This window comes from Corticium candelabrum, chromosome 9 (genome assembly GCF_963422355.1).
Source record: "Corticium candelabrum chromosome 9, ooCorCand1.1, whole genome shotgun sequence".
NCBI lineage: Eukaryota > Metazoa > Porifera > Homoscleromorpha > Homosclerophorida > Plakinidae > Corticium > Corticium candelabrum.
This window is the reverse complement of record NC_085093.1, coordinates 5,601,477-5,612,290: the sequence shown is the minus strand read 5'-3', so window position 1 is coordinate 5,612,290 and position 10,814 is coordinate 5,601,477. Positions and strand designations below refer to the sequence as shown.

At 42.8% G+C, this 10,814-nt stretch overlaps 1 protein-coding gene across 2 annotated transcripts; it reads left to right on the top strand.

Annotated features, from left to right (window-relative positions):
- Window positions 1-715: 715 nt before the first annotated feature.
- Window positions 716-6,918, top strand: LOC134184916 (uncharacterized). Of its 2 annotated transcripts, XM_062652685.1 has the most exons (5): window positions 716-770; window positions 5,662-5,987; window positions 6,063-6,140; window positions 6,201-6,388; window positions 6,447-6,918. In XM_062652685.1, the coding sequence occupies exons 2-5, from the start codon at window positions 5,673-5,675 to the stop codon at window positions 6,727-6,729; spliced, it is 864 nt and encodes a 287-aa protein (XP_062508669.1). In that variant the 5' UTR covers window positions 716-770; window positions 5,662-5,672; the 3' UTR covers window positions 6,730-6,918. The 2 variants fall into 2 exon arrangements, with proteins under 2 accessions (XP_062508669.1, XP_062508668.1); XM_062652684.1 differs by lacking the exon at window positions 716-770 and having other exon boundaries at window positions 5,585-5,987.
- Window positions 6,919-10,814: the final 3,896 nt, after the last annotated feature.

The following is a 10,814-nucleotide window of genomic DNA, read 5'->3' as shown; positions in this document are numbered from 1 at the left end:
CGATGAGGACTTCCAAGCGACTACAGAGCTTGTCCAGGGACTTGTAATATTTGATCTCGGGGACTTGTGGCTGGTACTTCTTGGATTGTTTGTTGACAGGAAGGCCTACAGTTTGACCAGTTTTTTCAGGCTTGAGGGCTCAACCGCTGTACGACTTATTTGTCTTGACTCATTTAATCCAGCTCCAACAGGTCTGTATCTATCTTTCTCGATATGACCTTTTTATCACCTTTGTAGGCTTTGAGTCTCAGGTTTGTCATGGCCAGTTGCATGTGATCGATGTACAGGTCACAAAGGTGGAGTCAAATATATATTTTGTATGGTGTTTTAGGGTGTGCTTGGCCAGCCTTGGGTGCCAACCATGGATGGACGGTCTCTAAATATTTTAAATAATTTTGCAAGTCATCGATGTTCTGTTTGGCGTCTGCTTTTACTTCTTGATTGGTACTTGTAGGTCTACCGCCTTACTTTTGCAACTGAGTAGTAACCTGCTTTTTATATACAAGGATATTAGTATTAGGTAATTTCTTTAATTTATCAGGTGAAGGTAGGTTAAATTTTTTACTATTCTCGTATTCACAGGCGGCTCTACTATTGGCTCTCTTTCAGGTGTTGTTGGTGCTGGTGTCACAGCTGCTGCTAGGTCTTCCAGCAATTGCCACGCTTATAACTGTGGAGCCTTCGGAGTGGCTCTATGTGACGCAGCTGCTCCTGCTATGGCTGCAGTGTGAGGTGGTAGGGTGGCGATAGCGTTGATGATGTCGGCTTGTGTAAGTGTCAAAGCAATTTGTCTTGCTGTTTATCCAACTCTGCTTTGATTGGTTGTTGCAAGGGTTGAGCCACATCTTCCTGAAAACGCTGCTTGCCGATTTTCTCGTCGATGATGCGCCTTTTGAGAATCTCTCTACTCTTGAGAAATTTCTCGATCAACGCTCTACGATCATGCACGCTCTATTCTTGTGCGAATGCCATAGTATACTATAGGGTTACATAAAATGTAGTGATAGTAACTACACGTGCAGTTATGGTAACGAAGTTATCATGACAGTACAAGTTATTGTGGTACATAGAATTTATCAAATCCACTATGATACATCTCGGGTATATGATTGCTGGTCTTTTCGAGAAGCACGAATGAGTAGGGTACTCATGATGCCTTCTTATCGATATCGGCAAACTCGTCATTGCTTATGGCGTTGCTGTGATCTTCTGTTTGTGTTGAATATCTCTGTTGTCCAGACCATGAAAGAGACAAAAGGCTTTGGTATTTCAACGGATGTATTTAAGAACGTCATAGTATCTCTGAGTGAGGTAGATACAATTGCAGTTGTGATTTCTGAACAGTGAAAACTACTCCTTGATGGGTACCATATGCCTGTTGTCTATTTTAATATCGTGAAAGACGATCAGTTGGCTAGTATCACTGTCTAGTTCCTCGATGGTTATCATCTATTCCGGTTCGAGTATTTGGATTGACGAATCCACTCCCTCAGTCTCCAAGAAATAGTAAAAGTCTTGCTGTAGTCGATATTTTTCTTGGTTGGAATTGATAGTGTAGATGATCGACTCGTCGAGCTTCATCCACCTCATCAACATGTATACACAACAATGTTGTTTTCCACATTCCGTAGATCCAACCATGATGTAGTGACAATTGGTGATTAGGAAATGCCAATCATCTTTCGATTTGCGTCGATGTCTGGCATAGAAATTGATGAGATCCACTTTACATAATCTCTATATATAGTCGCTATATAATGTTGGTAAACTGGTTTGGAACAAACAGGGAGATCGACGACTTGCTGTGAATCATAACGTCCAGTTGTTAAAAGCTGCGTCCGAACAGGGGGCCGAATTTGCGAGATAAAATAGACAGTTGCTGTGTGTGTGTGTGTGTGTGTGTGTGTGTGTGTGTGTGTGTGTGTGTGCGTGCGTGCGTGCGTGCGTGTCTATTTCTGTTGCTGTGTGTCTTTCTGTCTGTCTCTCTGTCTCTCTGTCTCTCTCTCTCTCTCTCTCTCTCTCTCTGTCTCTCTCTCTGTCTCTCTCTCTCTCTCTCTGTCTCTCTCTCTCTCTCTCTCTCTCTCTCTCTGTCTCTCTCTCTCTCTCTCTCTCTCTCTCTCTCTCTCTCTCTCTCTCTCTCTCCCGTAGGTGTATGGGTGGGTGTGTGCTTGTGCATGCCTGCATGTGTGTGTGTGTGTGGGGTGGGTGGGTGTAGGTGCATCTATTTCTGTTCATATGTATGTATTTATGTGAGTGCGAGGGTTTGTGAGTGTAGTGTGGATGTGTGCGTGCGTGTCTGTGTCTGTATGTGTAAGTCTGTGCGTGCGTGAGTGAATGTGAGTGTGCTTGTGCGTTTTTGCGTGCGACTGTGTGTGTGTGTGTGTGTGTGTGTGTGTGTGTGTGTGTGTGTGTGTGTGTTTGTGTGTGTGTGAAATGATGGGGATAACATTTTGCTTGACACCAGAGATATATGGCCCATCAAAACAGACATTGATCGGCCATCAGCAGCCTCTGACCGCACATAAAATAACTCTTATTAATACAAATTCTGAAATTCTTTGGGCTACAAATATGCAAGAGGTTGCACAAGAATTAAAATGCCTTTGACTTAGTGCAATTAATGCACAGCACAACATTTCTTGTAGTGAACCAAAGCAATGAAACAAAACAGCACTGAAACACCTAGTAGTAAAACCAGGAAGAAAACGCTGTCAATCTATAGCAGTTTGTCAAGCACTAAACCATTGCCTACTTACGAGTCACTTCAATTAATCTAAAATCCAATCGTCTTAATCATCCAAGCTTAGTCCCTTATCATCATTCTCCCAGTCGTTAAATTCACTCTTCTTCCAAAAGTTCCCTTTCTGCCGTTTGGTTGGATCGACTCTTTGTTCTTGGTAGCTGCTTCTTCCGTCGTATTGTGTAACAGTCAGACCACCGCAATTCTTCTGCAAGATCTGAAGAAAATTCAGACAATTAAGCAGGACCCTTTGCATTTATATGTTCTTCTACCTGTCTTGATCAATTTTAATTGTGAAAAACAGACGTTCTACTCTTGCTGTTGTGAAAGGTAGACTGAAACCAACTGTCAGACAGTATATTCTGCCACCTTTGGTCATCAGCTGCTGACCACAGATTGTACCAAACTCTCCTATAGCTCTGCCTTCCAACATCTAGATAGGTTTGTGCATACTGCACCACTTCCTCCATCTCTTCATTGATGACAAATCTGCCCCCATTTGATTCTACAGGGGCTTGGAAATATTCAACAATGTTTGGAAGTACTACCTTGATGCTTGTGATGACTAGATCTTGGTCATTGTCACTGGTATTGCCGTCCTTCTGTCGTGAATTTGCTATCTTTAAGTGTCAAGGAACATACGTACTGACTGAAGACAGTCTGTGTCTGACCACTTTAAGCTGTCACGTGTTGCAGAATCAAGCGTTCACAGGACCTCAAGAGCCTGCCTCATACATGACTGGGCAATGGTTCAGTTTTTCAGCTCAATGCATGCCTTGGTAGATTTTTACACCATCTTCAGTGCTTTGTATCTTTTGGCCAATTGCCTTGGTTGTTGGCCACTCTAGTGGATCTGTTGTGCTTAGCCTCTGCAGAGATGAGTGTGCCTTAACTTAAGCAGCATCCTGGCCGCCTTAGCAACATCCACATGGTCTTCTTGCAGCGTTTGACGCAACAGTGAAACTTGTCGAAAAATGTAACTTTACAGTGCACAGCCAATGAGAATCCTACCATTTGTCCACTTGAGCATATAACCCTTTAAACGCCGGAAATCTGAGCTCTTCAGTGTTTTGTTTTCAACGGCCTTAGTCAAATGGGCAATGTATGGACCATAGCCATCCGTGAATGGTCGTAAAGCTGTTCGTTTCTGGCTAATCCAACGGCTGCCGGAGCCCTCACATGTCTTTACTCTCCATCAGGTAGCTGATAAATCTCTCTTATGTCAGACACAATGTGGGAGATCTCTCGACTCTTTTTAGGAGATTTCTCATACAAGTAGTAGCTGTAGATTTCTCAACAGCATTTCATCCTTCTGTCTGAAGAGTGGCTTGACAGAGCATCGTGACATGCCAGCTCCAGCCGGTGTGCAAAGCAAAAATTCCAGAACAGCCAAGGAAGCGTAACCTAGAGCATCCCTTTCATTCCATTCTGGCGAGATATGTTCACTGCAGCACCATCTGTTCTACTCCAACTATAGAACAGGGTGCTCTATTACAGCAAAGACCTCCTTATCAAACAAGGTCTTTATACCCATAGAGTTAAAGTTTTGCAAAGACACTCAACGAGACCATCAGCACCAGCTTTTCGAGGCCCCAAATATTCAATATAACAAGATCATGTTCTTACTTCTTTGAGCGCATCGTTCTTGTCACAGTACACAATAGCAAATAGTTCATTTTCTATTCTCCCTTTGTCGGTAGAGCCATCCATCAGAAGACTGTAGAACTTATATGTAAGATTGCGGTGAAATTCACGTCGTTGGCTTTCTGTCATAGTTCGCAAAGATTTGTGCTGACTCTCTTCTTTAGTATGCTTGCCTTAATTCAACGCCGTGTCGTTGGTCTAGCTTGTAGATGGATGTATATTTAGTAAACTTAAGGATTTCCTTTGCAAGAACGAAACTGATATCAAAATTTCTTTGATGCGTTTCTTAGTGGCGTTATCCAATTCTGTAATTCTCCGAGCAATGTTGCTGTATGCGGTCATTGGTTCCTGCGTTTTCCTTGCCTGCTCCCGCCGTAGACGCATCATAGCTTCTTTATGTTGGTCGTTCCGAGCATTGTCCACGATGTTACTCGTGTTGTGTTTGGTGAAACCATCAATCCATGCTTTTGACTGCACATAGTGTCCTTAACTTAAATCTACGGCAAACGTCACACCAAAGCGTCTCAACCAGACGTGCACTTTTGTCGTCTAGCGTGCAGCGCAGCCAAGACATAGACTAGTGCTCTTTCTCGGAGTTACCTTGCCACTTAAGAAATGTTTTTGTTGACACTTTTCTCTTTGCTTTTTTGCTTGTCATTACTGTCTCCTGCGAGGAATCATCGCCATGTGCTCGCTTTCGACACGCCATGTCTCAATTGTACCGACCTGTACGTATGGCACTCACGTGTGCAACAGACCAGCTAGCATATGTGCTTGGTCACCGCTAGTATCGCGTGGCCAAATCGCTTTGCTGCATTGCTCTGGTCATGCGAGGAAAATACGGGGCTTGCGTAATAGTGCGTTGTGTCAGTCACACTTGCGACGGAATACTACACGTACGGTAGTAGTTGGCAGAATTGTTGTTCCGTGTCTTGCAGCAGTGCTCCCCCTGTCGACAACAGTTACCACTGGGGCAAATCGCTCATCTTAATTAGGCCTACTTGAAGGACCGGCCGCAATGACCTGCCAGTACAGGTTTGACTTGCCCTTCAGGCTAGGTGGTCGGCATTTGTCCGATGGCCGATTGTTATCCCTATCACTAGTGTGTGTCTGTGTGTGTGTCTGTGTCTGTGTGTGTGTGTGTGTGTGTGTGTGTGTGTGTGTGTGTGTGTGTGTGTGTGTGTGTGTGTGTGTGTGCATCGGTGCGTGTGCATCGGTGCGTGTGAGTGCTGGTTTGCGCACGTTTCTGTTATAGCATCTGTTCCTTTTGTTATTAGAAATAGTTCCAATGTTGGAAGGCATTAAATGCCAATTGCTACTACAAGATGAGATGTCAAAGCAGACAGAAAACGCTGGAGCGAATTTAATAACCGAAAGGCTTCATGGATTAGAGCAGCAAGCAGCTGGTTGTACGGCTCACTCTGAAATAAGGAGACCGCTACAAGAACTAAATAATCTTCGCAACAACTTTCTTTCACCACCAAAAGCGTCACAACCAACACAGAGCGGCCTTGGAAATCCACTTTTAAACATCACTTTGGCAGACCATTTATTCCCAACTATTAAACAGCCGTCGATCACAATCATTCGTGACGTCCCAAGGGTATTACTCTAACAATCCATCTTTTATTTAAGTTTGCTAATTTATTTATTTTTCATGCACGTATGTAAATTTTAGTGGGTACCAGTTCTTTATGAAAAAGAAACTGCACAGAGACCTTCGAAGAGGAATGGCAAAGAGTCTGTTATCATTCAAGTAACACCACTACATAGAGCATTTTTGTTTTGAATTTGCATGTAATTTTGTTGGTTTTAGTTGGAGGACGTTCCCTCACATGTTGGAGAAATCGACGTTACAGTGTCTCTAGTAACAGCTAAAGACACTCTACATCCGTATGTCTACCCGACGTTTTGTGGTCGTACAGTGCCCTCAGACTGTAAGGAAAACGCATGCGCCCGAAATGTTACTGTAGTTTTGCGAAAATCAGAAGAATACAGAATTGAGTAAGCTCTTTGTCTGTCGCTCTTGGCACTTGACTATAGCTGATCATTTGCTTGTTAGACTGAAGAATGTGGTAATTAGAGGCAAGAAAATGGACAGTGACGCTAGGCAGTACACTCCAGAGGATCTAAATCAGTTTCGTTATAAGTTCGAGACAACAATTCCTGCTGTAGACCCTTCCGCGTCTGCTGACGATGCCTTGATTACGGCAACTTCGTACTCTAGATCAGTTAAATTCTTATGTCCCAGCAGCTTACCAACAAATCGCCGAAGAAATAGTACGAGCAAAGACACATTACCGTCCGCAAAGATAGCGAAGTCGCGATTTAATCAGCAAGAATGAGGACAAGAAAAGGAGTGGAAAATAGATGTTTTAGTTTAGTATAGTGTGTTGCAACGGCGTGTTCATTTTTGTTTAGAAACTCATCCATCTTATTGGTTAGTTTTATGTTTATAACACGATGCTCTGTATTATGAAGACTTCCGTAAATATAGAGTCATAGTGTTTATGTACTTAATTCATTGAATCTTTGCAGGAAATTTGTCTGGTCTTGAAAACTGTTTTTGAGACAACGTCTGCTGTGTTTGCCATAGAAACTTGTATCTTTTGTCACATATTAATTAATTATACTAGTCTGACTGAGTTTGCGTTGTCTGAAAGTTGTTATTGAAAACAGAGAACACTTTGGTTTCAATATCTGTAAGTACAGTCTTTAAATCATCTTTAAAAATTTGAACAAGTTGCACAGAATATAGTCTCCCTCCGGAAACCTCTTTTGCAGGAAATATCATAGAATATCATACCGGTTGGACTTACTATCCTAAAGCAGAATCTCTTTCTCTTTAATAATCCTAAGAACGCTAACCTGAACTCCAACTCTAACTTTAACCTTAATTAAACCTTATCTAGGAAAGAAAAGTTCTGTATGTGACCTGCATTATTTGAAAACTCTCAAAACTATAAAATTTGTTTCTAATGACGATAGAAAGACAGGAACGTTGCTAGGTGAAAGTGTAAGGCGGTGTTTACACCGGGAATTTAGTTAAAGTACTTTAGTGAAACTACCGATAGCAATGTTTTGTTTACACCGCGTACTGTACCGCTAAACAGCTTTAGTACGTCACGTGCGTCTCGTGCTTATCCTGGCATCTCCGAAACATCCTGGTATTTTCCGTGTCTTCTTCGCCAATATGGCTTTGTCTGACGAATGGAAGGCAGTGTTTACGGATCTCAACGATTTTAGCAGTGTGTCTGAAGCTAATGGTGAAATCATAATCAGTCTAACTTTCGTCATTGCTCACACGCGCATGCGCTGCACGTGAACAGCTCACGTACAGCTCTGAAGGAGTTCTAATTAGGCAAAGGAGATCTAAAGCTACTAGCTTTAGCCTAACGATTGTTAGTGGTGGTATAAACAGTTTTGAGAGACATTCTAAGGCAAACTAAAGTTGATTAGCTCCGGTGTAAACACGTCCCAAGTCGAGATCTCGTTTAAGAGCTCTAGAAGATAGTTATAATGTTACTTTGCTAGAGCATATAAATCAGTAAAAGATTCTTAGAACAATAGCAAGCACTCAAATTCTATTTTATGGACTAAATTTTGTTGTAAAGGATCAAAATCGTTCAAGAGTGGTCTAGAAAAGGCACTCTTTATACACTATCGTTGTTCAAAACCATGAGTCGTTGCTGTTTCTAGCAAACTGCGAACTACGCGTCTAAGCAGTAAACGGTTGATGTGCAATGAGGCTGAACTAAAATACTAATAAGCACACTTTCTATTGCATTATTATTCCTTTGCATTTCATTTTCGAGTCAGCAAGTTGTGCATGCACAAAGCCTCATACTTCTGGTAAGCGTCAATACGAAGTAGCGCGGATTTCTACTCCACTTGTTGTAGTCTCAGTGGCGGATTTAGATGGGGCATTGGGAGCACGTTCCCCCTTCAGGAATGCCAATTTGGTAGGCGCGCTTTTCCTACCTCAATCGATGTCGTGCCTCAGTACGACAATGATTACACCCTACTTGTCTTCTCGCAATTACTGTAGATTTTTGAAATTTGTATTGAGTAAAGTACCGTAAGCATAATATCCGGAAGGGTGTGGTTATTCAACTTTTTCCGGAAGTTGTCCGCTAGATTCTTTCATGCAGACGATATCACATGTCACAGAAGTCAGTGGACTTCGGCAGCCCTAGGCAGCGCCGGATAAAGAAAGATAGACAACCGACCCTCTTCGACGCTTTTTCACCTGCCAAGGTGGCCAGGGGCAGTGCAGCAGACATCGAGTAAAATGAGTAAGATTTGCAGTTAGATCCTAATCTAGAGGAAATACCGATTACCAGTGAGACCAGGCTGCAAGACTTTACTTCCTCTAAACCTGCTCGGTTGTCTAACGCTGTTTCGTCATCTGCAAACTATCCTACCACGGTATGCATTCCTGATTATTTCTGGAAGGCAGTGAATGAGCAACTTACATCCGAAACAAAATAAAGACTCATTTGTGATCGTGTGCCACACTCAAACACTGTGCTGCCGTCTAGAGAATACAAAGATAACAAACGTAAAAGCGGCGGATGCGTCAGACACTGCAAACGTGAATGGTTCGAACTGTTTGACTTTACTGCTTTTTCTGAGTCCCAGAAAAGAATTTTGTCTGGTTTCCGTACTGTTTTATGTCGACACAGCACACGGTGGCGCTAAGAAGGCGTTCATCTTGTTGACTAGGACTCTGATAAACTGGAAAGATGCTATAGCAGACTTGGAGTCGCTCTACAAACTGCAGTATCAATGATTCTGCAGTAAAGATGGTCGCCTTTTGTGACAGCATGAAAAATCCATCAGAAGGAATTGAATGTGGAATGTCATAAGTCATCCAACAACATTTCGATGGCAATCGAACTATCTTTTGCCTTATCATCAAGTGTCGGGAGCTGTGTGGACGGCAAGGCATTGCACTGCGAAGTCACCGTGATGATGGCACATATGATCTAGAACAGCAAGGGAAACTGAAGGCTGTGTGATTGATTTCCGTATGCATAGATTCCAAGACGGATTCAGAGAAGGGATTTAGAGGGTTGCAACCCTATTCTCCAATAGACGTAGTTCAATAATTTTCTATAATTTCATTAGAAAAGAGATAATTGGTAATGCTATAAATAACTGCTAGCATGTGAAACCCTCTTTTAAAAATTCCTGGATCCTGCCCTCGGTTCTGGTAATAAAGTTCTTCGAGACCCTTTGCAATCATGTGGAAAGACTGCCACGTATATTTTAAAACATCCCAAAATGACTTGCTTGAATGCACGGGTGATGCCATCAGAGAATCAATTTTGAAGGCGGTTAGAGACAGCCTATACAGCAGAAAAGGTGACCGATATGTCTGGGTAGGAGCAGCTTTGTGCTGCTATTCGCTATGTAAAATATGGCTTGCCAGTGGAAAAACTGACTAACTTTTGTAGCCTGTGAGAGTGTAAAAAGTGAAAATATATATGCAAGTCATTACAGGAAAACGTTGCCGACCCTAGAGTTGGATCCCAAGTTTAGCAGAGCTCAGGGATATGATGGTGCCAGCAACATGTCAGGGTAGTTTAATTGTTGCCAAGCACTTTTCCGAGAAGCAGCACTCTTAGCAAGATTCTTCCACTGTGCAAGCCATCAGCTAAACCTTGTGTTCGCTAAGTCAGCATCTCTGCCCGTTGTGCAGGATATTGTCTGTGATCTAAAATCCCTTGGTTTGTTTTTCAAGTTGCTATCAAAGCGCCAGAGAGCCCTGAAAGCAGCCATCCAGGATGTTAATGCTGAGAGGAGCCAGAAAGAGAAGGTACAAGTCGAGCAACAGAAGTTCAAGCTCTTATGTGACACCAGGTGGGTGGAGTGACACACTACGTTTCAAGATTTGGTCGATTTCTACGAGCCTCTTTTTTGCTGTTTGGAGATCAATGTTTGCAATGCCTGCGTGTCCTGAAACTCCAAGTCTGTTGTGGAAACAAATGGACTGCTGAAGAGTATCACGTCTCTGGAAATCACTGCTGCTTTTCATACCAACTTGCAATGACTGGCCTACTCCAAGACTCTGAGCATCAAATTGCAAGCTGCATCTAAGAAAATACTTGAAACTTATCAAGACGTTGGTGAGGTGAAGGAGATTCTTGCCGAAGAACGAGCTGCAGCAGAAGCCGCTTTTGCTACGCCGTACCAGAAAATGGTAAGAATGGCAGTAATGGCTGGCATAACTGCTGACATTCAGCTGCCAATTTCTCGACGATGTGGGAGGCAGACGGTTATTTCAAACGTGGAGAGCAACACTCCAGCAGAATACTGGCGTCGATCTGTGTTCGTTTCTCTGAGTTGTCTTTGGTTACCATTCGAGCATTGTTGCTTGTCCCAGCCCATCTTGAGTACCTGAAACCAGACAGGGAGTTGGCACTGG